Source organism: Kryptolebias marmoratus, linkage group LG24 (assembly GCF_001649575.2).
Source record: "Kryptolebias marmoratus isolate JLee-2015 linkage group LG24, ASM164957v2, whole genome shotgun sequence".
Taxonomy (NCBI): Eukaryota; Metazoa; Chordata; class Actinopteri; order Cyprinodontiformes; family Rivulidae; genus Kryptolebias; species Kryptolebias marmoratus.
Window position 1 is genome coordinate 9,839,299 of NC_051453.1, and position 27,726 is coordinate 9,867,024.

Sequence of the window (27,726 nt, forward strand, 5' to 3'; positions counted from 1 at the left end):
GGATTGTCAGTCATTGAAGTGTGATTTGTCACTCCAGAGAACACGTCTCCACTTCTGTAGAGTCCAAAAAAAACTACATTCTTTTGAAAAAATTGGGTGTTTTTGACTTTAATTGCAGAAACATACATCAAAACATTGGGACAAGGCTGGGTTTACCCCTGTGAAGTATCCCTTCTATTTTTAAATGCCCAGTAACCGAGGAGACCAATTTTTGGAGTTTTTGAAGGCACATTCTGAATCGTATACTGCATCTATTACAACAGCATGGCTTTGTAATAGAAGAGTCCAGGTGCTGAACTGGCCTGCCAGCAAAGAAATTTTTCCATCCATCCATCCATTGTCTTCCGCTTATCCGGGGTCGGGTCGCGGGGGCAGGAGCCTAAGCAGGGAGACCCAGACTTCCCTCTCCCCAGCCACTTGGGCCAGCTCCTCCGGGGGAATCCCAAGGTNGCCTGTCCTGTTGAATTCATAAAGGTGAATATAGCCTACAAACATATATTTTCCATACATTGAGGAAAACCTGTAAATAAGATATTAAAATTCTGAATTTCTTTTTTTTTCTTTTTTTTTTTTTTACCTTGCAGCCAATCCAGGAGCGTCTTGCTGAAGCTGTTGCTAAGAGTGAGATAGAAAACATTACCCTGTTCTTGAAGGTCTTGGGAAATGCTGGACATCCTTCTAGCTTCAAGTCAATCACAAAGATCATGCCCATTCATGGTACTGCTGCTGCTTCCCTGCCAATGTCAGTCCACAGTGAAGCCATCATGGCCTTGAGGAACATTGCAAAGAAGGAGCCCAGACTGGTGGGATTTCAACATCAGACATCTGACAGTGTTCCTGTCTTTTCACAGAAATCCACAACAACTTTTTGTTTTCTCTTCTCAAATAGGTCCAGGAACTGGCTCTTCAACTCTACATGGACAAGGCTCTGCACCAAGAGCTCCGTATGCTTTCATGCATCGTTCTGTTTGAGACAAACCCTTCTATGGCATTGGTGACCACTGTTGCCAACTCACTGAAAAAAGAGGAGAACCTGCAGGTTGCCAGCTTCACTTACTCTCACATGAAGTCACTGAGCAGGAGCCCAGCCACCATCCATCCCTCAGTGTAAGTCACCTCTCTGATCCCAATTTGTCAGGTCAGTGTGCACAAACTCTTTCACATTCAGTAATCTTTTTATATGCTTTTATTATAGTTCTGCAGCTTGCAGCGTTGCCATGAAAATCTTGGGTTCAAAACTGGATAGACTGAGCTTGCATTTCAGCAGGGCTGTCCATGCTGAAATCTACAACAGTACGACATTAAAAAATGAACTTTGATTTTTAATTATTTCTGCTGCAGTATGCACTAACTGAGTCTTTCAAATCTTCATCAGACTCCTTGATGCTTGGTGCTGCTGGTACTGCTTTTTACATCAACGACGCCGCCTCCGTTCTGCCAAAATCTGTTGTTGCCAAGGCCGGAGCCTTCATTGCTGGAGCAACTGCTAATGTGATAGAGGTAAGGGAAAATAAAAATCGATTTGTTTAGCAGCTAATATTAAAAGTACCAGTTTTACATTTATGCTTTCTTTTTCTTAGATTGGAGTGAAAACTGAGGGACTTCAGGAGGCTATTCTCAAAAACCCTGCAATTTCTGAAAATGTTGACAGGATCACCAAAATGAAGCGTGTCATCAAGGCTGTAAGCAACAGTGAAAGTCGCAAATAAAATGGACAAATTTGTATGCAGCACCAAATAAAGAAACAGATAACATTTTCTCTATTCACAGCTGTCTGAGTGGAGGTCTCTGCCCACCAGCGAACCACTGGCTTCCATCTCCGTCAAGTTCTTTGGACAGGAGATTGGCTTTGCTAACATTGACAAAGCCATGATCGATCAGGCTGTTGAGGTATGATGCAGAAAACAACCCATCAAGCTCAGGACAAAGGTTTTCGAGACAATTATAATGATGTATTCTTCCTCAACAGTATGCCAGGGCATTCCCTATTCAGGAATATGGAAGAAATGCTCTCAAGACTCTGCTTCTGTCTGGTATCGATGTTCATTATGCTAAACCTGTATTGGCTGCTGAGGTGAGACGCATCCTTCCCACTGCTGCCGGTCTGCCAATGGAGCTCAGTCTGTACACTGCTGCTGTGGCTGCAGCCGCTATTAAAAGTGAGTAAACTGTTATAAAACAAATACAATGTGATCTGAAATCCTATCCACTATTTGTAGGCCAACTAATATTCAAAGAAATAACTCGTGACCTTACCTGTTTTCTTAGTCAAGCCCACCACATCACCACGTCTGCCTGAAGACTTCCCCCTCAGCAGTCTTTGGGAAACTGATATCCAGCTGGAGACTGAGATCAAACCAAGGTAAATTTATTGGATAAAACTAATTGTCACACAATGTCAGTACAAATGTTTCACATCATAAAACTGATATTTTTTCTGTCTTTAGTGTTGCTATGAACACATATGCTGTGATGGGGATTAACACCGCCATTCTGCAGGCTGCTCTGGTATCAAAAGCTAAACTCTACTCCATTGTGCCAGCCAAGTTTGTTGCAAGACTTAACATCAAAGAGGGCGACTTTAAGATCGAAGCTCTTCCTGTTTCTGTGCCTGAAAACATTACAGCTTTGAAGTAAGACTAATAGTTGTCTTTAGTCTGTACCTAGAAATAAGTAACATATGTTTTTGTCTATCTTTTCATTCTGGATGACTGTACATTTATATTTTTTTGACCAGTGTTGAGACATTTGCTGTGGCAAGAGATATTGAGGAGCCCACTGTTGAGAGAGTCACTCCAGTCTTACCACCCAAAGTCTGGCTATCCGCCGCAAGCAAGATTGTTTCATCTAGGATTGCTTCCTCAGCTGCTGATAGCATGGTAAATTTGAACACTATTTGTAAACCTACAAACGTGCCTGCAGTTTCACATATGATTAAAGGTTATGTCTTCTCATAGTCCAAATCCTCAGAGATCCTTCCCTTGGATGATGAAGTTGCCGAACCTATTTTCAAACACAAGGTCCGTTCATTTGCAAAGAGGTATTGTGCTAAATACCTTGGTGTTGGACTGAAGGCTTGCTTCAAGGTTGCCACTGAAAATGGTGCTTCCATCCAAGACATTGTCCTGTACAAACTGGCCGGAAGCCACAACTTCACTTTTGATGTAAAACCAGGTAAGAATAGAAGAAAATACAGTTCTGAACATCTTGCAGAAATATTGCACACATATGAAACATATTAAAGTTGTTATTTACTCATTCTTTCAGTTGAAGGTGAAGCCGTGGAAAGACTGGAGATGGAGGTTAAGGTTGGAGCAAAGGCTGCAGAGAAGCTCATCAAACGGATCGATCTGAACAAAGAAGACATTATTGAGAGCGTAGAACCAGTCCTGATGAAGCTCAACAAAATCCTGTCTTCCAGACTCAACAGTTCCTCCTCCTCCTCCTCTAGCTCCAGAAGCTCTTCTTCAAGCCGTTCCTTCAAGACGTCCTCTGTCTCTTCCAGCTCATCATCTCGTTCCAACAGAAAGATCATCAATGCAGCTGCCATATCCACCAACAGCAGCAGCAGCAGCAGCAGCAGCAGCAGCAGCAGCAGCCGCCGCAGCAGCAGCAGTAGCAGCAGTAGCAGCAGCAGTAGCAGCCGAAGGAGCAGCAGCAGCAGCAGCAGAAGTAGCAGCAGCAGCAGCAGCAGCAGAAGCAGCAAGAGAAGCAGCAGCAAACTTAGCTCTTCAAGATCTGTCAGCAGCTCATCCAGGACCAGCTCTGCATCAAGCCTTGCGTCACTCTTCAGTGCTAGCTCAAGTTCTTCAAGTTCTTCTCGCTCAAGTGCTCTTGACTCAAAGGTAAACATCTCTGTTTTGTTACTTTAAAATGAATTTTACAATCAACAGAAGGTGTTTAGTATGATATCTGACAACAATGTTTTTTTTACCAATAGCACGTGAATGAAACTTTCCGAAGGAACCACAAGAAGGTATGCTGTACATGTCTCAAAATTATGGGGACAAATTCAAAATTTCATTACTTTGAGTATAGCTTTTACTTATCTATTTTCTTTTAAAATCCTGTTGCAGACTTTCACCTCCAGATCATCTTCCCAAAGCAGGAGCAGTGCAGCCAGCTTTGAGGCCATCTACAAAAAGGTGAAATTTACTCATCAAAAACAAAAAGAACAAAAGTTTTTGATTGTGAACCAGCATTTTTTTACCCATATTTGTAATCACAGAACAAATACCTTGACGATGAGGCTGCCATCTTGGCTGTCATTTTCCGCGCTGTTAAAGCTGATAAGAGAATGGTGGGATACCAACTTGCTGCCTACCTTGACCAACCAACCTACAGAGTTCAAATCATTTTTGCTCCTCTTGCTCCTGAGAACAACTGGACGTTCTGTGCTGATGGAGTTCTGCTGAGCAAGCACAAAGTTACTGTAAGAAACTATTTTTGCACCAAAAATCAGAGGTCTACCTATAAAATCAGGTGATTTATACTAATGTTTATTGTGTCTTAACAGGCTAAATTTGCCTGGGGAGCAGAATGCAGGAAGTACAGCACCATGGTTACTGGAGAAACTGGCTTTGTTGGTTCAAGCCCTGCAGCTCGCCTCAAGCTGTCCTGGGAAAGACTTCCCTCTGCTCTCAGACGTTATCGAAAGATGTAAGAAATGCTTTGAGTACTGTTGTAACCCATTTATAATGGGATGTAAAATTTAATAAATCAACATTTACATTTCTTTCAGGGCAGAAAAGTATGTTCCTCGTAAATTCATGGCTGTCTTGAACAAAGTGAAGTCTGATAACAGCACCAGGAATATCTCCTTCATTGTGGCTGCAACATCCAACAAGACAATCGATGTCATTGCAAAGTCACCAATGGTATCAGAAATCATGCTGTTCTGCCAAAACAGCACTTTATGGTCTTGTAAATAACCAGTATTTATTCTGCTCACAGAACAATACCTACAAGATGGCTCTGCATCTTCCTTTCACTATGCCACTCGAGGAGCTCAGAGGTTACACCCCCTTTGATGAAGTCTTTGAGAAAGTCCACTTCATGCTCGCCAAGGCCATTGCAGGTAACAGCTGATGTTTTTGTTTAAAACTAAATACAACAGTTGTCATGTTTTCCAGCACATTTTAAAGCATTTTTTCTCTTCCTCAGCTGAATGCAGCTACATTGACGATAAACTGACCACATTCAACAACAGAACCTACACGCACAAGATGCCCTCATCTTGCTACCAGGTTCTGGCCCAGGACTGCACAGAGGAGCTGAAATTCATGGTTCTCCTGAGAAAGGATTCAACAGATCAACACCACATCAACGTCAAAATTGCTGACATGTACGTTTCCAACACGAGCAAGAATGAGTCTTTGGTTGTTGTCCAAAAAATGATTAAGCTAAATGAGGCTTTTGTTTTTCTGCTTGTAGTGATATTGACATGTACCCAAAGAACAACAATGTGACTGTGAAGGTCAACGAAATGGAAATCCCCTTAACCAACCTGCCGTACCGCCACCCAACAGGTTTCAATAACCAGTTCTTGACTTATTCCCTTGTTAAAAAGCTTGTGTTTATTTTAATAAAGGAAACTATAAACTGCAATTTCCATTGTGCTTCTATCGCAGCCTCATAAAATTACATCTTATTTAAATTTCAACTTGTTTTACAGCTTCCATTGAGATCAGACGAAGTGGAGAGGGCCTTGCTGTGTACGCACCTAGCCATGGTCTCCAAGAAGTCTACTTTGACAAGGACACATGGAAGGTAAAAGTACTACTTTTGCTGGGATGTTTGTTTGTTTTTTTATAGAAACTAAAAGCCAAAAATTGAACCTAAAAAATCAGCAAAGTTGATAATTGACATTAGTTCCAGATACAGTATATTTAATATTTCTAATGTAACCTTTTACATTGCAGGTTCTGCTAGTGGACTGGATGAAAGGCAAGACCTGTGGACTTTGTGGAAAGGCTGATGGAGAAATCAGACAGGAGTATCGCACCCCCAACGGACGTGTGGTCAAGAACTCAGTCAGCTTCGCTCAATCCTGGATTCTGCCATCTGAGAGCTGCAGGGATCCCTCTGGTAAAACACAAAGAACATTAAGAAATAATCTTTTAGCAGTACAAAGGTTCATTTCAGTCTTCTCTTTTTCACAACTGCATATGCAATGCACCCTTTATAATCAACACTGTTCTCCTACAGAGTGCCATCTGAAGCTTGAGTCTGTGCCACTGGAGAAAGAAGTGACCATCCATGGCAAGAACTCCAAATGCTACTCTGTTGAGCCTGTGGCACGCTGTCTGCCTGGCTGCATGCCCACCAAAACCACCACTGTCACTGTTGGTTTCAACTGTCAGCCAGCTGGTGAGTCTAAAACTAAACACACAAATTTAAAGAACAAAAAACATTGTTTCTAACTGATTTGTTCTCATTTTTGCAGATTCTGACATCAGCGCCTTTGACAGAAGCGTGGACCTGAGGGAAGCCACACAGGCTCACCTGGCCTGTAGCTGCAACGCCAAGTGTGCTTAAGAACACCATCTACTGTCAATACGTAATTTCATGTGTGTGTTTTATCTGTAACTATTAATAAACTGCATCTCAGAATCATTATGACTGATTTTGTGTTTTTGGTTGCAACTTAATTTTCATAGAACTGCAAAACAAAAAATGTTTACATAAACAAGCAGCTCATCATTTTACAAATAAAAAACTCTTTTCAGCGTTTACATCTTTGATTCTAATCACACAAAGGCAAGAAATGCTTCATATTCTCAATCTTACTTGAAAATCCTTTGTAGCATTTAAATTGTCTATAATACTTTCAAATATTTGGTTTTTCGTTTGGTTTTTCTCAGCAGTTAAATGCACAATGGTCAAAGAAATTAAAAGATCAATTTAAATGTTTTTTTTAACTCCTGTGAGTTGTCTTCTTCATATTTGTAGGCTATTTTGACACTTAAAATAATATTAGAGCAACCTACCTCTTTATTGACACTCCCACTGAACTTGACTTGATCCCAGCAGCTTTACATTTCCATCACAGAACACAACAGCTCCATGGAGAACCCAAGGACTGACGGTGGAAGTGAAAAATTAGAAAGCAGCTCAAAAACGGATTTCAAAAAGACAAAATGAAGAAGCTTCTTGTGTTTATAAATGTAAAATAAATCACTCAAATAAAAGAAGTACTAGTGTGGCGTATCACATTTTAGAGGAACAACTTACAGCCATTGGTCAATACAAAATAAATGAGCTTACAGTCACAATAACACTGATGTGGTCCATCCTTAATATTATAAAAGGTCCAACACATGCTTAGGTTTTACAGACTTTTACACATTAATTACCATATTAGATAAAAAGCTGTAAATCAGATTCTAGTAATCTGATATGAAATCTGAGGAACCATATATTAATTATTCTTTTTGTTCAAGTTTCTCATTGCACTGAGAGAAACAGTTGCATTATTTTAAAACTGTGACGTCAAAGAAATTCAACATGATAAAGTAACCTAAGAAGGAAGTCAACATTAAGGCAACATCAGCTGCAGCATTAACCAGTAAGTAAAGGAAATGGGATCGCTTGTTGCACATCTCCACTGACCAAAACAGAAAATGTTCAGATGCAGGTAATACACATAAATGCATGCTAAAACAAAGTTTACAGAATCACAATGAGATATACATTTACCACATTCTCTACAACAATAAGCTAAAAAAAAACAAAGAAATAATTATTTCTAATTTTGTTCCAGTAGCACAAAATACAAGCAACTAACCAGAAAACCTTTGGCTTCCACAATTTATTTTACAATCTGTGTTGTTTTAATCACGTCAGGTTTATTTCTAATTTCATACATAATCACCGGACACAGACAGTAATTGTTATATGATGGCTTCATATAGTGCAGTTCTTCTCCTGTGTGAGTGAATGGCTGCTGAGATCTTCACTGTCAGTCCACTGTTTGTCCTGGAGATGATCATTTCCACAGAGATCGTTTGTGTCCTCAGATTGTCTTTTAGGTTTTGTGGATCTGGAAGTCATTTTTTACAGACAAAAATGGTCAAAATGTAGTTACATTCAAATACATGCATTATTTTCAGAAATCAAAATGAAAAAAAGCACTATACCTGTTTTCTGGAATAAGGCTAAGTTTGTGCTGTAAGTCAGCCACTGAAGGTGATGTGAGCGAAACGTCAGGTGTAGAAGAAGCTGCGTCCAAATGGCAGTCGATGAGCTTTTCTGGAGCCAACAGTGAACTAACCTTTGTTTCATCTGCTAAGATAAGATAATTGCTGAATGGTGGATTATTACTTTTTTAACTATTTATATTTTACATTTAATTTGTCCTCTACACATTGTTAAACAACTGTAAAACAGTTAAATTTGCTTCTGAAAACATGCCTTCCATTACTATCCTAATATTTGCAGATTGCTATGATTTAGTCTTGTTTTATTTCTCAGTAATTTGACTTTTGCAGACTAATATGTATTTACACTACATTTAAGTTAAGGCTGATTAGTCGTTTCACAAGTCAGCATTTGTTCATTGTATCATGGTCATATTAACAAAGAAAAACCTGAACAAAGAGACTGTCAAAGTCTGTAAATGCCGTTTGGATTTTTGACCGAATTTTTAAAAGGAATTCATACTTAGAAACTGGTGTTTGAGCCATGTTGCCCGATCCTCTTCAAAGATCTTTCTCTGCAAGTTCAACCAGAAATAAGTCATTTTAAAATCAGTCTAAACAGCTAACTGAATCAGGAAGTTGTATTTTTATTCACCTCATGGCTCAGTCTAATAGCTGCTTCAGTGAAGTTCTTCCTTTCCTTCTCAAAGATCTTCCTCTGTTCCTCCAGGATTTTCCACTCATCCCTGAGGCGCACCTTCTCCTGCAGCATGTAGCCATCGTTCAGCAGTGTTGCAGCGTCTTCATCACAAGGAGAGCTCAGTTGCTGCTGCAAAAAGAAAGAACAGATATGGTCAGTCAGTGGCAATTTATTTATCGAGCTATTTTGTATTCAAAGTATTTCACAAACATTAGGAGTAAACATTCCCAACCCTGGTTATAATTAACAGGAAACAAGAGTAAAAATTTAAAAAGGGACTCAATGGCTCTTAACCTTTTTGTTCACTGAATTCCCCAGTGTTTGTACATAATATAAACATCTGCTTTTTCATTATAAGCAATTCCATAAATACAAGAATTCATCAAACACACCTCTGGGTGTAACAGCAGAGTTTGATTTTATTTACCATCACAGACCTTAATATTCCATTAAATGTGTTGTTATTTTGCACAAGTCTAAAACTAATTTTGAAAACCTCTGTGGAATGAAATTCTCGTTCATCCCCTGAGATTGTTAACCTTTTGTTAGGAGGTCGTCAGCCACTAAGAGGAAAACAACCATTTTGTTAACAGGTGCCTAAAAGGACTAAAAGATCAACTTTAACTTGTTTTAAGATGAAGTCAGTCTTACTTGTAGGAGCTGCTGTTGTGTTTGAATGAAGTCTTTGCACTGTTGGATCTCCAGCTTCAGTCTTTCCATCTCCTCCTCGTGAGTCTCTCGAGGAACAGCATCGCCGTTTGTACTTTCACCCGCCTGAGTCAAAAACACTGAACACACCACACAAAGTTAGTTCTATATAAAATCTATACTGTAACTATTAAAGACAAAAAGTTAGAGAAGAAAAAAAAAGACAATAGACATAATGTAGACATTTTTACTTCCATATGAAATGTGATATTTCTAGACCATCTGCATACTGAAGCACATCTGGATTGATCTGAAAATTTTTATTCTTGCTCTGTAACTTCTTTTTTAATTTGTGAGACAAATGGTACAATTATGCAGAAAAGGATTAAAATCTATGTTTTGTTGATTAGATGTGTTCTCTATTCCCACAAAGTTTTACAGTAAGGCTTCTTTAAAGATTATCAATATTAGGTGGTGATAAGATGGTGGATGTATCAAAGCTACCTTGGCTGTCCAGTCTTTCGACGTGGCTCTTGAGTTTTCTCCACTGAAGGCGAATACTGTTGGTCAGTTTCTCCCGAGCGTGAACACAGTTCAGCTCTACACTTTCCTTGCTGGAATCAAACATTTCTTCCTCTTCCTCCTCTGAAGCAGCCTAAAATGGTGATGAAAATGTTTTTCAATCTATTTTCAAACATGTGGACAAGATTCTGTTACAAATTATCCATTTTTGGCATGTTTTTGTCTCATTTGGATGTTTAAAATAAAGGAAAAGAGTACAAATCAGTGTAATGAACATTTGAAAAACTGAATAATTATGGATAATATTAAAATTACAAAAAGGAAATGAAATAAGCAAATTAACCTGCCCCACCTGTGTGCCCCCAAGATCTGGTTTTTCTCCTTTCAGAGACAATTTTCTCAATCTCAGTGTGGCAGCGATTTCTTTTTTCATCTGATGCAACACCTTCTTCAGTTCTGCATTTTCCAACACAAGCTCCCGTTGTCTGGAGTCATAGTCGCACAGAAGAGTTTTGTACATCTCCCCCTCGTGTCTTAAAATGAGAAACAGAAAACATTATATTATGTAGCTGGAATCCATTACAGGCTCAGATTTTTCAGCTGGAATCCAGCTCCTGCAGTAATTTAAAGAGGTAATATTTTTAATACCAATAAAACTAAAAGATAAGCTGGTTTCAAAGTAAACGGACTGAGAAACTTTAGGCGAGCATGACTTTCTTCCTCATGTATTCAAACAATTTTTCACTTAATTATCATTTTTTCTAATGTATTCTTAAAAGCAAAATTCACTTAGCCATACTAAGAAAATAAAAACCAAAGTGAGCAGAACTTACTTTGCCTTTGTCTTTTCAGTTTTCCAAAGGCTCCTTTTGCCATCAGCTCTCCCCATGTTATTTAAAACATCAATGGCTGAAATGCAAGAAAATATAATGCACAAAGAGGTCATTATGTTTTATTTTACATTTTAAACATGCAAGACATAAGTATTTTATTTAAAATCTAAAAAGAGCAGGAGGGCTCCACAGAGATGTTGAAGCCTGTATTTTTTTTTTCCACATTTCTTCACATTTTGCTATTTCTGGTACATCTGAGGGCTGTAGACTTTAAAACAAAGCAGAATATACTTAATAATGTCTCTCCCATCATTTTTGAGTACCGCTGCCATTCTCTTTTGCAGAACAGAAACATAACTTGCAAAAAGCGTCAACTTGGTGTCAATTTAATACTACAATTATAACTAGTGCTGCACATATTTTTCATTTTACCTTGTTTTCTCTCCTTTTTATCAGCCAGGAGTTGATTTAATCGCTCCTTTAGTTTGTTAAACTCTCTTTCCTTTCTTTTCATATCGTGATTGTACTGACTGGCACGGCTTGAAATAATGCTCTGGAGTTTTTGCACCTGTTCAAACAAACAAAAATAACATACAAGTTTGTACTTTGTGAAGAAAATGTATAAGGAAAACCATAAAGACCTAGCCAAAAAAAAAAATCAGTCAACAGTGCTTTTCAAGCAGGCTGACAAAGGTAAGATGTAAAAAAAAAGTGGAAGGTGGGAAAACTTTCCTCAGTTTTGTAAACTATTCACACAAATTTGCAATCCATCCCTCATTACAATCAAATTTAGGTTGAAGCATTTCCACCTCCATTTTTATTTTGACACTGCTGGGCTAAATAACTTTGTGAATCACACCTCTTCCTTTTCATTTTTCAAACAGTTCTGCAAACTTTTGACTTTCAGCTGGAGCTGCCGTTCTCTCTCAAGGAGTCCTGTGTTTTCTCTCTTAGAAAGTTCAAGCTGCTCCTGTAAAACACAATGAAAAGACAGATTGTCAACAAAGCCTTTTGGAAAATCCCCAAAAAAGATTTTATAACTTGGGAAAAGTTTTAAAGAAGGACAGCAAACTGTCAAATGCAGTACAGCAAACATGCTTAAATGGGGTGGGGTTTTCTTTGGTATAGTTTCTGCACTATTCAGTATAACTTAGTAATTTTATCAATGTTGCTACATTGTTTTATTCCAATACAATATTAAAACAAAAGTGTCTTGTACTTTTAGATGACCGGTTGTAAGCTTCAAGTAATCCACGTTGCTGCTCAGCTTAATCTGCTCCACTTCCATGTTTTCTAATGTTCTGAGGCTCCTGTGGTGCAGCTGAATCAGGTCATACATGCAGTTTAACACAGACACATTATTCAGCTCCGAGCTGCTGTCCAGCTCTGACCAAACAGGTGGGAGGCCCAGTGACGACACCTCCTGCAAAGGAAGAACAACGACAACATGTTCTCTTTAGACAATAAACACAACATACGTTTTACATTTTGTGAAAGTGCCTGATGGCATGCTGTCTTAAGGGCTTATAAAAATTCTTACTAATGTTCAGGGATTGGTGTCATGTGTGTTGTACCTTCTATTCAGTAACAAACCACTAGGCACATTCATTTTTACAACAAAGCAGCTATTAATACCCCAGAAACACCTGAAAGGCCACTAACCTGATTGATGTGTGACAGACATTCTTGCACGTTTTGCTCTGTACAAAATGCTCTGAGTGTGTGGGGACTTCTGTGGAGCAGCAGCGACGGCAGGCTGAACTGCCTCAAGGGGGGTGTTCTACATTCAACAGAGCTGCGGCGAACGTCCTTGACTTGAGAGGAAAGAAGTCTGTCAAATACACACTCTGCATTGTCTTCTGCTGATTTACAAGTGAATAAAAAGGGACAACTTTTAATCGAAGGTGAGATGTTGAATGAAAATTAGCTCATATTTTACATAATAACTAAGAATAACATTCTGCATATATTTAGGATAAAATTTGTGAGGCATCTACATTACAGTAAGTTAGAATAGATTAGGTTTGTCAATATAAGCACAAAACAACACTAGAAAAATACTCCAGTGGAGAATAGCAACTTGTTTGCTCAAAGCATATTATCTTAAATGGTAAATTTTCACTAATCTTCAAAGCATTTAGGATTTAAACTCACCCAGCGGCACTTCTGGCATTGTTGCAGCGCAGCCTTCTGGTGATGTGTTTGGAAAATCTATTGCATGCAGATTACAAGTGTTACCACAAGATCCACCTACTCAGCCCTGAAATAGACAATCAGATTAGCAGTGGCCATTCAACACTTTGTGGATTACACGGTTCTGGGAGTACACATGAAGTGGTGCAGCTGAATAACAAAGAAAATGTGGGTAACAGACTAGCTATAGGTTTGCATTCCACGCTAAATGTGCATTACTGTACTTTAAAAGACTGATGTTCTGCTGTCAAACTACAGCACTGTCGCATTTAACTGGTTACAGGTCGGAACCAGGCTGTCTTTTTAATCTCAAGGCACTAATCGGCTAATCAGGTCAAGCTCAGACAGACAATATGTTGATTTGTCTCTAGAAAGACACAATCAAAGCACATGGATGAAAACAAAATAACACAGTTTTCAAGAAACTGTGTCAACATAAACAAACAACAACCTGAACCTTAGGGCAACAGTTATAGTAGAATAACCAAAATGTGCATTGAATCAACAACAGCTATTTTATTTATTTATTTGTGGGTTGTTTTTTCACATGTTGATTCTGTGGAGATAAAAATGCAGTTCATGGGACCTATGGTTTATACTTAATCTGATTAAATGGATGGGAAACCTAGAGCTAAAAAGGGACTCAGCTCAGACTGACTGCTGGACAAGCATTATCCTTTAATTTACTAAATCACAGTTTACAAACTCAAGCTAAAAACTGAGCAATGATTAAATGAATTTTTGATTGGTACATGTGTGCAATATCTTCAGTACAGAATATTATGTTATGCCCCATTTATACCTTTAATGTCACACCTGGCCTTGAACACAATGGCCTTAAAAACACTGGGTACATTAAGGCTTACATAAAGAGTTGCTATTATGTTTTCCTTCCCAGGAGAGTATGGCGCTGCGTAAAGTCACTTTAAACTCTCTCATTGTCAGAACTGGGCAGGAACGTGAGAAAACGCAGACTGAGAAATAAACACTTTGAGAATATTAAATTAACTTTAAAAAAAAACTTCTGAAAGCTCTCTACTTGAGTTACCTTGCTTGCCTTTGTTTATCCGAGCTGTACAGTTAGGTTAAGCATCGTTTAAATGTTGTTACCTTACAAATGATGTTCAAGCAGGGGGGGAAAAAGGACGCACAGGTGTGCGTTCACGTCCTAATTAGCCACATTAAAATGACCACCACTGCTGCTAACTTTCACACCTGAACCGCTGTCTGTTCCGGACTAAGTTGAGCTGTTTAAACAGCGAAAATGATTACTTATTAAATAAAACGTCACAAAATGTTTCAAGCGCTTACTTCACGCCACAGTTAATGAGGTATTTCCCAAACGCCGTCTTCCAGCTCCGACAGTCATGTCCGCCAGCTGGCAGTGCGCACAACACAGCTCACAACCCAAACACAGCGCTGATTGGTCCACACGTTGTCTAGCAACCAAACATGGCTCAATTTGATTGGCTGCTTGCTGTGAGGCAGTTCAAGTGTTCTTAATGGCAATTAATTTTTTTAAAACGGTTTAAATTATATAAGGTTTAAAACCCTCTCCTTTAAAAAAATGGAGAAGATTAAATAAAACAAGTGCATTTATTCAAACCAGATTTTATTCAGAGATTTATTTATTTTTATAATTGCAATTAGGTTTGTCAAGTCTGTAAAAATGGCATTTCTTTCAACAGACAGTTATTAGAATTATTATTGCTTTTGTTTATTCAACCACCTTCATCTCCCCTGCATCCTCAAGTGAACAAACACAGGAGAAAAGTTAGAGGCAAACAGGGTGGGTGAAAGAGGGAGTCATATTGCAAAGCATGTGTCCATTGAATCTTAAATAACACCATTAGAGTCTGATGGATGGGTAAAGAGCAGCAGCTGAGGCCACCTTTGAGGGAGACATCACAGGAGTCAGCAGTAAAGCTGATCTCCCTTGGGGCTGACGAGGAACCCCACCCTTAAAAGCCTCAATGGCACCACCCAAAAAGAGGTTTTAGGTGTCAACAGAGTTGAAAAACTCAAGAGAGGCCATTCTCTTTTTCAAAAATTTCTTTCGGTCATAGCTTTAAATTCTTTATGCTGACTTTGTCCTTTTGCGACAGTCATTTACTGTTAGGTATTGATTTGTCTTTTTCTCTAACGTGCTAAATGAAATAGTCTTCAGCTTAAGTTACAGTCCACATAATAAGCTGCATAACATTTAGCTTTTGATTTTTCAACCTCATATTTTGCACAAACTTGAAGCAGATGGGACTGGAGGTGCTCTGGGCCTTTGCTGCTGAGGATCTACTTTTGTGACAAACACACAGGACGTTCCAGGTTTCTGTTTCTGGACAGGCAAAGTTCTCATCTTCCACTAGATGGCAGTGAATGCATCTGAATGGAACCGGCCCAATTCTTCAGATCAAAATTACTGCAGTGCCTCTTCTCATCAGCACCCTTCTCGACTATAACAACTGTTTTTTCTTCTTTCATTTCTCTTGAATGAGTTTAGCCTCTCTCTCTGCAGATATGAACTTCAGATGCTCACTGGATATATTTGTTTACATTAGAGAAAGTGTGTTAAACTATCTCAGCAATCAAAGGCAAAAAACAGACCAACACTGTTTATGTATTGCTTTATTTAGTCAGATTTAAGTAAATTGATGCCACATTTATTTTCATGTGCATAAGAATGTATCTGTTCATCCAGTCAAGCACCTCTTTTATCTGCTTGTGATGTTGTGAGACAAGTACATTTTAATCCAATGCAATTAATGGGTTAAATGGTCCAATTTTTACAAGAATCTGCAACTTAGCTCAGTAAAACTTTAATCACACACACACACACACACACACACACACACAGACAAAAAAACATCTCATGTCATCTCATATATTTGCTCATTTGAGTGACTTCAAAATGTTTTCTGATCAGGACTGAGAATTTTTTGCTACACATGGTTTGAGTTCAGATGTTGCTAGTTCCTGTTAAAGAGCATTGCTGGTTACAAAGCAAAAATCCAAAGGAAACAGAAGGTCCTAATCTACAGAACACACTGTCACATCCTCTGAAAGAAAGTAAGAGCCATTTGTGGTCTCAGTAAGCATGTGGTGTGAGGGGGAGGTTATTGCGAAGTATTAGAAACATTACTGATTATGCACCATAACTCAGGCCTCAGCAATCACAATAACAAAAATCTAGTTAGTTTCTAAATCAATATGCGCTTATTGCAAGTCATTCCACCAAACCAGGACATCTGCTACTGCTGCCATGTTTTAGCCGCTTATCAACAGGATCTCTGGAGCTCAGGATGTAAAAACATCCCAACAAATGAGCCAGACATCTTCAAAGTTAGTCTTTTCTGTAGGCTGTGAGCCAGTAGTTTGAAGCAGGAAATTATACCATACACAAAAGCAGGATGTTATTTTTTTCAGCTTGCTTTTGTGACTCAACTGCTGCAGGTGTAGGATGCATTAATTTTGTTGCAGTGTACAAGCTGTGTATGCTGAGTCACTGCACAGCTCAAAAACCGTCAACACAGCAACAGCTCAGACTTATGGCTGTTGTGACATGCATTTAGCTCACACAGGTGAAGGCAGTTTGTCACCTGAGATTTTGCAAACACCAGTCAATAACAACCCTGTTTCAGAAGCCAAGTCTACCACAAAAAACTCTTTTCCTGATTAAGGTGGAACACTCTGCATAAGCAAAGATTCATGTTTCTCTGCTAGACACATTCAATAAGAGCAAAACAGCAAAGCTTTAAAAAGAATGACCTTCGCTCATTCCACAATCAAAACAAACAGGATGTAATACATAGCCTGAGCGGCATTATTGTTTCCTAATCTGTTGGTTAACAAACTCTCTCTTTTTATCATCAGTAAATTGTGATAAAATATAATTAGTTGGATGTTTGCTCATGTAAGAGATTATAATGAAATTTCCTACTGAAGAGGCATATAAAAAGGCACATATTCATTTTCATCGCATAAGCCTTCGTAACTGAAGAGAGGAAGAGAAGCCCTTGTAACTTCAGGTCCATTTGACCCAAATGCCACCGAAGGGTTAATGTTAAAACAGTAAAACATGACTACACCGTGCACAAGTACAGTTTGTGTTGACATTTAGGAAGACAAATTTTTGTCGAAATGTTAATTATACCATAGTAGACTGTATTTGATTGGATCTGGTTGGACTGGAATGTGTTTGTATGGTGCTCTAAGACATTTTTTTTTTGTTTGTTTGTTTTAAATTAGTGCCAAATTGAATGGTACAATAAAGGAAAATCTAATATATCTTACGTTCTAATACTATTATCTCATTGATGAACAACTGGGTGGATTTTACTGTTTGCCTCTGTGTATGTGTGTGTGCATCACAAATAATGTGTGGAGTTTAGGATTCATGTTAGATATGCACCTGAGCAGGAAAACCTTGCTGATGGCTATTCTTAGTGGTAAGGACCTCTAAGAACTTGTATTTTCAGGAGGCTGAATCCAGCTTATCTCCAGACTTGTTGCAACACACGTGCAGGCCACCAGGTATGCACATTCCAGCTGAATGCACTGACATACTGACTGCTTCTCTGACTGCAAACTATGGCCAGAGGTCACTTAGCATAAGGAATGACCTAATAATAGTTCTGTTTCCCAAATAGAAAATCTAGCACAATAATGTGTTTTTTTTGTGTGTATTTTACCTGATTTGTCATTGAATTCACCAATAATGAAAGTACAATTTAATCAAACATTTACTCTCTAAAAACCTTTATGGAAAAAAAATAAAAGAATGGAGTTCAGCCAAGGATACATGGAGCTCATATGTAACAAAGAAAATATAATGTGAGTTTGAGTGGTTTGATATCTGGATATTCGCTTTTTCCCATTACTTAGCACTTGCACTTAAACAGCTTTGTAAGATGCATTAATACATTATTTAAAACCAGACTGTAACCAGACGTTCGTGCAGTGGTTAGAGCTGACATTTCCCAGAAAGAAGTTTGCAGGATTGCCTCACAGCCTGGGGCCTTTTTTGGGTGGAGTTTGCATGTTCTGTCCGGTTTCTTCACACAGATCAAAGACACGTAGGTTAGGTTAAACGGTAACTCTAAATTGTCCCTAGGTGTGAGTGAGAGTGTGAATGGTTGTTTGTCTCCATCTGTCCATGTGATGGACCTGCGATCTGTCCAGGGTGTCCCCCGCCTCTTGTACAGTGACTGCTGGAGATAGACACCAGCTCCCCACAACCCGGAAAGGAGGAGCAGGTAAAGGAAATGGATGGACGGGTGGAGATTGTATCTAAAGCCTTCTTTAAAAACTATGTTTAAAAACATGTCTTCCACCATCATGACCTCCATCCCCATTTATTTATGATGCTTTCACATGAAAAAAAACTGTTTGTGTTCAATGAAGTCAGAGAGTAAAAGAAGGGTTTTAAATCACAGCTTGATGAAACAATTGAAAAGTGCCTCATGGTCACAGTCAATGTCCTTGAGGTCAGTGTTACCCAAAAATCCATGCAGCACCTGAAATTAAACATCCTAATCATCCCACAAGTCACAATGTTACTCTCTTATTTTAACAGTACATGAAAACTCTTCATTTTTCAGTTTTAGACTCTTTGAATAAAATAAAAATGTACAAAAATCTTTAAAATATTAAAGGTGAAACTGCAAGATTTAAGTAGGGAGATTTTGGTGTGTAACTTTCCATCTGAACCCTCATGTTTACAACCAAAGGGAGAGTTTTGCACATCAGAACGGTCTTTGCCCACATGTGTTTACTCTGAGATTTAGAACAAACCACCACACATTTCTGAACATCTGTGAAATTTAACTGCCTTTTCAAAAATGCATAATTACAGCAGAGCTGGGGAAAAGGGCTGCCACGCAGTTTACGGCTCATATTTTTGGGAAAGCTCAACCAGAGTGGCAGGCAGCAGTCACGACAAGTTTAGAACGTGCAAAACTCACTACTGAAAAGTCTTATGTGCCTGACTACTAGTAGTTTAAATTTGTCCTCTGTGGAGGACATTTGGAAACCTGAATATCTCCCACCCACTGCATACTATTGAATTAACTCCTTTTGCTATCTACAGAGAACATTTAAGCCTTTTCAATGATACCAAATGTGAAGGGGCGGGGCTAATTACCTTACAAAGATTGGGGAATTTAAAAGAAATTATGATTGGACAATATTTCTTTTTCTTAGTAGTCAGACCACATGACTTTAAAACAAATAAAACCAATGATAGAGAACTGAACATTATTTTCATCCTTTATTACCTTAAACCAAATTGCTAAAATGTTTCCAAAACGTATGTTTATTTAATTTGATTTTGTTTTCTTAATGTTCATTACTTGAAATACAATATTCCCCCCTCTCTTCCCTCCTCTTCTCATCTGGCTTTTTTTTCTTACAAGCAGTCCATAATAAAGAAAATACTGATTGGTGAACTTTTTTGCTCTTATACAATAAAAAAAAATGCAGATTGGAACCCAAATTTAGGTATCAGCAGTAATTACAAGGTTTTGTCCATGTTGGATGCGGGCTTTCTGTCCCACAGATGATGCAGACTCAGATACTGGCTATTTCCTGAAAAGTTGGAAGATTTGCTAAAACCTTGAAACTAAAATCTGTAACATGTTAAGGTCTTGTGGTAGCACAATCGCATGCCAAAGATGAATAAAAACTATTTCAAGTCACTAAATGAAAGTGAGGGAAGCTAAAAATAATTAGGTCAACTTTTATTACCAGTTATTAAAAGAGGTGTGTAAGATTAACGAACGTAAAAACAACGTCGGCGATCTAAAGTGTATAAAAAATGAATCTAAGCAATAAATTATTGCTTTAACAAGTTTTGTAACTTCGTGATGTTGCCTGTATACAGAAAAACACATCCTAATAGTTGTGTGGAGTTTTGTCAAATAAAAAGATTTGGATGTGTGAACAGGAATGTCATAAAACAGGTTACCTACGGTTTGACGAACACCAACGTGTTTTGAGTTTGTGGTTGCAAAAACTGAATGAACCTGCATTTCAAGTGTGTTGACTTGTCTAAATAAGGAGATGTGAAGCTTCAAATGGCACATAAGGCAAAACAAGGGAGGCTTTATGTATACTTTTTATTGATTAAGGGTATTATACATACTCACATAATATACATCTTAGATTTAGAGAGCTCTTTCACTTTTCTGCAGACTACATTTATTCATATATTTTGTACATTAATCAGACAATTCAAATTCTCCAATAGCAGATAATTTCCTGAAAAACACTGCCTTTGCAGTTGCCCATACAATAACATGCCAGACAAACACTAGTATAGTTTAAAGTTACAATGACAAGAAAAGAAACCTACAAAAAATAAGAAAAAGAAGAGGATTGTGAAGTTATCACACTCCATCCTGATTTGGTTAAAAACATCCCTTCTCAGTTTTAAGACAATCATTATATGGAAGCAAAAAAAAACAATAAATAAACAAATAAATAACTAAAAAATAAAACAATCCTAGTATGTTGCTCTGTAAATAGCAGATTCAGTCTAGCCTAAATGGTGAACTGATTGCATTGCAGAAAAAGTATAAAAGTTAGAAATAACTTACAGATTTAACAAAAGAAGCTGATTTGTAAGTTTTAAACCTGACTTTTTTCAAATGGCTAATAAAGGGTGACTCCTAAAGTGGTTGAAAATAAAACACAGAGGGGGAAAAAAAATATATTGTGTTTAAGTCTATAAGAAAGTGGCCACAATTAGGTTCTAATATTATGGCAGAAAATGTTTTTAACCATGTATGGTATGGTTTCAGTCACTTATTTGACTTCTGCATGATGTTAATTTTGTAAATTATGTTTTCAATTTGGGTACAACAGACAATATAACAAAGTATGTTATAATACTGAAAGGTGTGGTAACCACAAGGATGGACGAACTACTACAGTGGTTATATTAGTGTGCTGTAGTTCTCAGACAGCTCTGCCACAGTTTTTAATGACATCCTCTTTTAAAAACCTAAACGATGAACTTAAAGTTTCAAAACAAAAGGCCAGAAATCAATAGTTGACAGTTTAATGTCTCTGTCATTTTAAAAAGAAAAATGCTGCAGAATGCAGTTTGTAGTTTCTTTATCATGTCACGCAATAAGTAAAAAAAAACAAAACATTTTTCAAATACATTTACATCAAGGCAGTGAATAGTTATGATTTCAAAAATCCAACAGTCAGAGTGCACAGGAATGAAAGGGAGTAATCTTAGGTCAATAAACTACTGGAGTCTTAACCCTGTCCACTCACCAGTCTCATTAGGGTTAAACTCCTGCTTAAGAAATAAAAAGCTTCGATTACATCGAGTCCTTTACAGCAGGATGGGCATAAATACTGTACAAGTGGCGATAAGTCATTTGAACTCTGTCAATGATTTAGCGTCCAAGTCTGTCTGCCTGCAGCGATTTGTGTAGGTGCCGGTGTGGGAGGGGAGCTGTCGTCATCGTGTCCTCTTCAGTTTTACAGACTGTGTACCGAGCCTCCAGCAAGAATCCAGTGTGTTGCAACGTCATTCTTCGTATGTAAATGAGCAGCTGTTTGCAGCGTGAAGCGGATGTGGAAAAATGCTACAGGAAAAACATGCCCGTTTCCACCAGGAGTTTCTGATTCAATCAAAAGCGAGCTGAGCCAAAATTGTGTCTTTTCTAATCTTCAAGTAGAGTGTTACAGTACAGCAGATTACAGTATTTTACACAAGTTATGTTCTTAAAATTGTGTCCTGCCCATTATATTTATTTCTCAAAAGCTACACTGGTGTCAAACAAGTACATATTAGCAAATACACATTTGAATATAGTCCACTATAATTTCTAACCATCCAGGGGTAAAAAGTGGTAATGCACACTTCTTTTGTCAGCCATTAGGGCACAGCATCATCCACACTTAAATCATCCAGCGAGATCTGATGATAAAGTCATAAAAACAGGATGAAACTGAAATCTCCCATCATGTAGTATATCCACTCCTGTCTGGACAGAAGATCACCGTGAACACGATGGTTTCATGTCTTGAGTATATCATCAGTTTTTGTTTCTTCAGAGGAGAGCTGGGTATTGCCTCCTTCCTGAGCAGAGTTCAGAGGCCTTTTGTTGGCCCGTGACGAGCGCTGCCGACGAGTGCCGTTGCAGATGCAGCGTGAGAGATTTTTCAAAGTCAACCACATCTCCTTGTCCTTGTAGGAGTAGATGCAGGGGTTCATGACGGAGTTGGCGACAGCCAGCAGCAGCAGCCAGGGTTTTAATTTAATCACATTGCAGCTTTGACAGAGGCCGTCTATTAGCAGGATCACCAGACCGGGAGTCCAGCAGATCACAAACGCCCCTACAGACAGGAAATAAAGAAGCAAATTACATCTGATTAAAACAGAAGAATATAAAGGGCTTACAATAACTGCTTCCTCACATTAGAATGCATTTGCAGACTATTGCTTATACAGTATTTGTTACCTGCCACCAAAAGAAAAAGGTGGAGAGATGTTTTTCCCCGTGTCTGTGTGTATGATGGTCAAAATGTGTCAAGATGGCAACTGCCATTAAAAAAAAAAAACACAAAAATTGCTGTAACTCAGACAATTTCACAGATACTGAGCAAACACTTGGCGTGGTAGTAGCTGAGTATCTATTAATCTAATTCTAAAATAGCCGCCACCACTTATTGAGCTTACCCTACACAAAAATGGCTATAACTCAGTCAACATTACAGATATTCAGCTAAAAGCTGATCCCTAGAGATTGCACGTTATTTTCGAGGTTTGACCAAAATGGGTACAACTCCATCATTTGTCAACATAAAATGATCTTAGTTTAACCCTGAAAGCAGGCGGGTGACGTGCATTCCTCCAAGGAAATACTAAAACTTTAGCTAATCACTTTTTCAATGGATTTTAGCTGAGCAAAATCATTTTAATGATACAAGAGTCACAAATTAAGCGCAAAATGCAATTAGTTTTTCAACATTTTCCTAACCATTTTGTTTTGTGTCTGCAAAAGTCCCAGGTTCGTCAATCTGATAAAACAAAGTCTATCAAAGTCACACAAAAAACATTTTATACCTGATCTGAAGTAGCACTGAAGGAAGGTATGCCCTGCTGTAGCAGATGAGTCCAAAAATCAAGTTTTTCTCTAACTTTAATTCTATGTGTTTGCTAAATAATAAGTTATGCCACTGAAAACGCAAACTTACGATGTGAAACAGGTTTGGGCACAAGCTACCGAAGGATTTGTAGAGCTGAAAGAGACTGTAGGTAGTAACATGTCCACCTCTGGACATGTAGAAACAGACCAAAGGGGTCTAATAGAGCTGAGTTCAGTTTAAGTTTTCAAACCTGGTCCCTTACCTTCTCTGATATGGCTACCAAATTAAATATATTTTGTTTTTCCATGAGTGCACCGGGGAGTTTTACCCCCAAATCAAAGTAATCTCAGGAAACAGTCAGCTTTGAATGAAACTACTGCAGATTTAAGGGGAGCATAAAGAAACTCAAGAGCACCAATGCATGCACAATCTATAGAAATGTGCATCTAAAAACAATTGGCTGAGTTGCAAAGTATAGTTTTTCCTCTTTAGGTCAGAGAGGAGGGGACGCTGACTGAAAGTCGACATGGTGAACGGTTCACCACACAGCCCTGCGTCCTTGCAGGGAGAGATAATTACACAGCAGTTTGAATAAAGGGTGTACACAGGCAAACAACTCCTATGCTCTATACAGTACAGTCCGGAGCCATGTGGACGGATAAACTGAGCACTCAAAATTACAGACCGTTTTTTTTGTGGTTTTTTTGGTGGGTGCAACGCTATCTCATGCATGTTTTTAAGTGAAATCAGTGCATGAATCCGATCCATGTATGAAAATGCCTGAGTCATATTTCTTATTTCAGAAGCTTAAGCACACATTTCAAACCGGTATAAGCTTCTAAAGACCTTATTTGATGATTCAAAAGAATAAATCAGTTCACCCCTATTCTTCTCCTCCAAAAGAAAAACACAAAGTAGGAAATGATTTAAATGCTCCATTGTTATTGTAAGGTATCCTGTTGCAAATCCCAAACAAAAGGAAATCTAAATCGCCTTCAAAATGACCTCATTATGCCACCTTTGCTACGTACACTGAAACAAACACAGTCGGCGCAACGGCGTATCCGTGTGTGATCTCAGACGGCGTGATGAAACTTGGGTATCAAAGGTGTATCATGTGAAAGAGTCTATTTGTTGTGTGCCGCGTCCTCTTACTTTTTCATCTTTCATTGGGATCTCTCACCACTTATACAACCAATTTTGAATAAAATAAACTGTACAATAAATGCCTTAAATGGGACCTTATTAGAAGGAAAGACTAATCTTGAAGTACAATCACGTTTGTGGTGCTCTTGGGATTACAATGTGCTAATAACGTAATATTTAAGTTTAAAGGGGTAGTTTAGATTTTCTGAAGTGGAGTTTTGTGAAGCTGTTGTCAGTAGTCAGCATCTTACCTGCAGTAGACAGCTGTCTGAAACAACTTAATTTGGTCAGTCAAAATAGAGGAGTTAAGTTCTAAGCATGGCAGATTTTTGGCATCTTAAAACAACTCCAATTTCAGTGTTTTCAGAGGTTAATATGAATGCTTTTTACATTCAAATTAACCACATCTTGATTTTATAAACCTTTATTCTGCTATCACTTTTGCATAAGGTGGTTATTTACTTAAAAGTCTAGTTATTTATGCTGAAAACTGTTGCAATACTTGTTCAATATGAAGCATTTTTTATTATTATTATCAAGCCAGAGTAACTATCGGATGGAGAAATAAGGCAGAGTTAAAAAAAAAAGTCAATATTAGCATTACACTCTACCTGCCAGTCTGTTATGGACACTGTTGCTCCTTTAAAGAGCAGGCAGCTTAAACTTAAATCTGAGCTTTGGCTGAATGACACGACCCATGCTGTCAGGCGTGAGCGCTGCAGAGCTGAGCGAAAGTGGAAGGAGGACAGATTGGCGGTCTCATTTCAAATGTTAAAGGATTCCTGCCGTCATTAACATAAAATTGTGAAGGATGCCAAAAGAAAAAAATAAACCACGTGTTTTATTTAAAACTATCGACCCTGTCCTCAAATCCTCCACAAACTGTTTGTGTGGATGCCTCCTCTGTTCTCTCACGTTTTCATTGACAAAGTCAGAACCATAATAAGGGTCTTAATTTTACCTCCTGCCTGTGAGCCATCAGTATATGTTCCTGCTTGTAGAGTTTTTGACAGGTCTGAACCTGTCTTTTCTTCAGAAAACAGTCATCTGAAGCCATTGGGTTCCCTGAATGATACTCTCCTCTTCTTTTTAAAGAACGTTTCCCCCCACTCTGAGACCATTGGTACTTGAACTTATCAACAGCACTCTGTCCTCCGGTGTGGTCCCTAATCATTTTAAACATGAAGTAGTGCAACTGGAAGTTTTAGGTTTTTCTGCTCCAACACACCTGATTCAAGTGGTGTTTTAAAGTGTTTTACAAATGAAATTGGATTGGATGAACAATCATGAATCATTTACTAAAATCACTTGCATTATTAACCTTGTGGAGTTTTTTCTCACATTAAAATAAATATTTGAAGTCCAGCATGTTTATCAGACCCTCATATGCTTATGACCTCTGTAACAACTTGAAGCCTTGTCTAATCTGACTCACTGATGCATCACTAGTGATTTTGCTCGGACAACACTTGTATGTGCAGCTCTTACCAATAACAACCATGACCGTCTTGATGAGTTTGATGGGAGTCTTCTTGCGGTTGAATGAGCCATTGGTGTGCTGCTCCATCGTCGAAATCTTCCTCTTCACATAAATGTAAATCCTCAGGTAAATTGCCACCATGATGAGGAAAACTACCAGGTTAGAAACTGACCAGAAGACCACGTAGCTCTTGCTAAAGATGGGAGCGAGCCGGGAACACTGACTGATGTCGCAGATGCAGTTCCAGCCAAGCCTGGGCACAGCGCCCATGAAGATGGAGATGGCCCAAACCAAAATGATCAGCAGTACCACCCTCCTCTTTGTCAGGTTGCTATGAACTTTCCATTTCATAACGGAAATGTAGCGCTCCAGAGCTATAACAAGCAGGTTAGCCAGCGAGGCAGAAAGGCTGACATCTAGAAGTCCTTGGCGAATGAAGTATTGTTTGACGGTAAGCGTTCGTGACACCGCACCGGTGTTAAACATGAGGTAAATATAGGCTATGCCTGCGAGGAAGTCCGAGGCAGCTAGGTTGGACAGGAGATAATAGAAAGGATAGTGGAACCTTTTGTTGGTGATGACAGCAGCTATGACCATGGAGTTGGAGACCAGGATGAAGCAGCAGAAGATCGAACCCCCAACCTGCAGGATGAGCTGGGTTTGGCTCCCCCTGTCTTCCTGGCCGCTCTTGTTGTAGAAGAAGCCCATGGACTCATTGGAATGACAGGTTATGTTGTCCTGGCCCATCTTAAAGGCAAGTCTGTGAAGCGAGAAAACTCCAAGTTAGAATGGAAAATTATTTATCAGGTTGGGTTAAGTAAAACCACCATTTTGCAACCTTAATGGCATGAATCATTATCCACTAATTGGTAATGGCACCATTTCTTAAGTGCATGACCACTGAGTGATGGAGATAGTAGCATTAGAGCTAAAACAATAATGGCCCTATTATTCTATGCCAATATTAATATTTAATTTCAATTAATTGAAAGGAGAAGTGGGTAAAGAAAGTGGAAGGACGATTTACAAAGCAAATCATGGAGTTAAAATACTTAGTGAAGTATTTGAATGTATATTTAAGTAATCCAGGTGATTAACATTACAGGATGAATGAAATGATAATAATATCAGATCAGTGCACAGTGCCAGTAGTTTTCTCCATGGCCAAATAACTTGAAGAGATTCCCCCCAGAGGACAGAACAAACACAGTGAGGCTTATTCTAAGGGTTGTCAAGAAAATAATCACAATAAGGCTGAAACGAGAATGAAAACGGGTTCAGACAATCTCTTCCTGATTAAACATTTACTTGGACACAGATCTGCGCCGAGACAAAAGTTTACTCAGTGGTTTCTTTCATTACGCAACTTTTCAAAAACTTGTTCGACCAGACTTACTAAAAGCCCTGTGATATATATCTACATGCATAAAAAAAGGAATCATTCTATGAGAAAAGAGTAAAAGAGCGATACTTTCTAACACAAACAAATAAGAAGGAGTTAGAAGGACAGAAGAATGAGACAGGTGAGTTTACCTGCGTGGTGCGTTAGACTTCAAGGCGTTGTGAAATCCACCGAGCTCAGCAAACACCCATCGCAGCTGAAGACGGAAGAGCCGACTGGAGCAGGCTGAGGACTCCTGTCTTTGAGTTTCTGCCCGGTGACGTAAAGGGCGTCAACCTCCTAACAGCCTCCAGCTGAGGCCGCGCGAGACGAGCTGCGAGTGCGATCCCGAGCCGGTGCTGTCTGAGGATTGACGTTTATATTTATATGTTATATAAATATGTTTATATTTATTAATAAATCAATAAACAGCTTTTTTTCCCTGTGGGTTGTTGTTTGAGCTTCACCTGGTTAAACCTGTGTTTAGACAGCCCCCCCCCCCACACACACACACACACGCACACACACACTCCTCCCACACACAACTATAGGGTTCCATTTGTGTCAAAAAAAAGTAGAAGTCA

At 38.7% G+C, this 27,726-nt stretch overlaps 3 protein-coding genes across 8 annotated transcripts in view; 1 reads left to right on the top strand and 2 right to left on the bottom strand.

The window, feature by feature from the left end:
• Positions 1–6,617, top strand: part of LOC108230608 (vitellogenin-1-like) — a 20,333-nt gene extending 13,716 nt beyond the window's left edge. Inside the window, exons 12-36 of the mRNA XM_037974195.1 lie at positions 448–474; positions 585–803; positions 890–1,107; positions 1,196–1,293; positions 1,376–1,500; positions 1,581–1,682; positions 1,771–1,890; positions 1,970–2,159; positions 2,269–2,362; positions 2,448–2,633; positions 2,738–2,879; positions 2,958–3,174; positions 3,268–3,845; positions 3,941–3,976; positions 4,077–4,145; positions 4,229–4,432; positions 4,517–4,659; positions 4,742–4,877; positions 4,954–5,077; positions 5,164–5,344; positions 5,434–5,528; positions 5,675–5,769; positions 5,922–6,087; positions 6,208–6,369; positions 6,446–6,617. Coding sequence (XP_037830123.1) covers positions 448–474; positions 585–803; positions 890–1,107; positions 1,196–1,293; positions 1,376–1,500; positions 1,581–1,682; positions 1,771–1,890; positions 1,970–2,159; positions 2,269–2,362; positions 2,448–2,633; positions 2,738–2,879; positions 2,958–3,174; positions 3,268–3,845; positions 3,941–3,976; positions 4,077–4,145; positions 4,229–4,432; positions 4,517–4,659; positions 4,742–4,877; positions 4,954–5,077; positions 5,164–5,344; positions 5,434–5,528; positions 5,675–5,769; positions 5,922–6,087; positions 6,208–6,369; positions 6,446–6,537 — 3,819 coding nt within the window. The 3' untranslated portion in view covers positions 6,538–6,617. The remainder of the gene's footprint in view (positions 1–447; positions 475–584; positions 804–889; positions 1,108–1,195; positions 1,294–1,375; positions 1,501–1,580; positions 1,683–1,770; positions 1,891–1,969; positions 2,160–2,268; positions 2,363–2,447; positions 2,634–2,737; positions 2,880–2,957; positions 3,175–3,267; positions 3,846–3,940; positions 3,977–4,076; positions 4,146–4,228; positions 4,433–4,516; positions 4,660–4,741; positions 4,878–4,953; positions 5,078–5,163; positions 5,345–5,433; positions 5,529–5,674; positions 5,770–5,921; positions 6,088–6,207; positions 6,370–6,445) is intronic.
• Positions 6,618–6,989: 372 nt separating this feature from the next.
• Positions 6,990–14,458, bottom strand: LOC108230644 (afadin- and alpha-actinin-binding protein-like). Of its 6 annotated transcripts, none has more exons than XM_017407043.2 (14): positions 14,346–14,458; positions 12,996–13,052; positions 12,504–12,655; positions 12,061–12,264; positions 11,701–11,811; positions 11,274–11,409; positions 10,842–10,917; positions 10,361–10,541; positions 9,991–10,141; positions 9,490–9,626; positions 8,794–8,967; positions 8,662–8,713; positions 8,139–8,286; positions 7,198–8,041 (listed from the first exon to the last, which is right to left on the bottom strand). In XM_017407043.2, exons 2-14 carry the CDS (start codon positions 13,012–13,014, stop codon positions 7,906–7,908), a joined length of 1,677 nt encoding a protein of 558 aa, XP_017262532.1. In that variant the 5' UTR covers positions 13,015–13,052; positions 14,346–14,458; the 3' UTR covers positions 7,198–7,905. The 6 variants fall into 6 exon arrangements, with proteins under 6 accessions (XP_024859729.1, XP_017262532.1, XP_017262533.1 ...); XM_017407044.2 differs by having other exon boundaries at positions 8,139–8,283; positions 12,996–13,101; positions 14,346–14,456; XM_017407041.2 differs by having other exon boundaries at positions 12,996–13,101; positions 14,346–14,456.
• A 5,668-nt stretch (positions 14,459–20,126) lies between these two features.
• On the bottom strand, positions 20,127–27,436 carry lpar3 (lysophosphatidic acid receptor 3). The gene is made up of 3 exons (XM_017407070.3): positions 27,295–27,436; positions 25,770–26,521; positions 20,127–22,382 (listed from the first exon to the last, which is right to left on the bottom strand). The coding sequence occupies exons 2-3, from the start codon at positions 26,506–26,508 to the stop codon at positions 22,063–22,065; spliced, it is 1,059 nt and encodes a 352-aa protein (XP_017262559.1). The 5' UTR covers positions 26,509–26,521; positions 27,295–27,436; the 3' UTR covers positions 20,127–22,062.
• Positions 27,437–27,726: the final 290 nt, after the last annotated feature.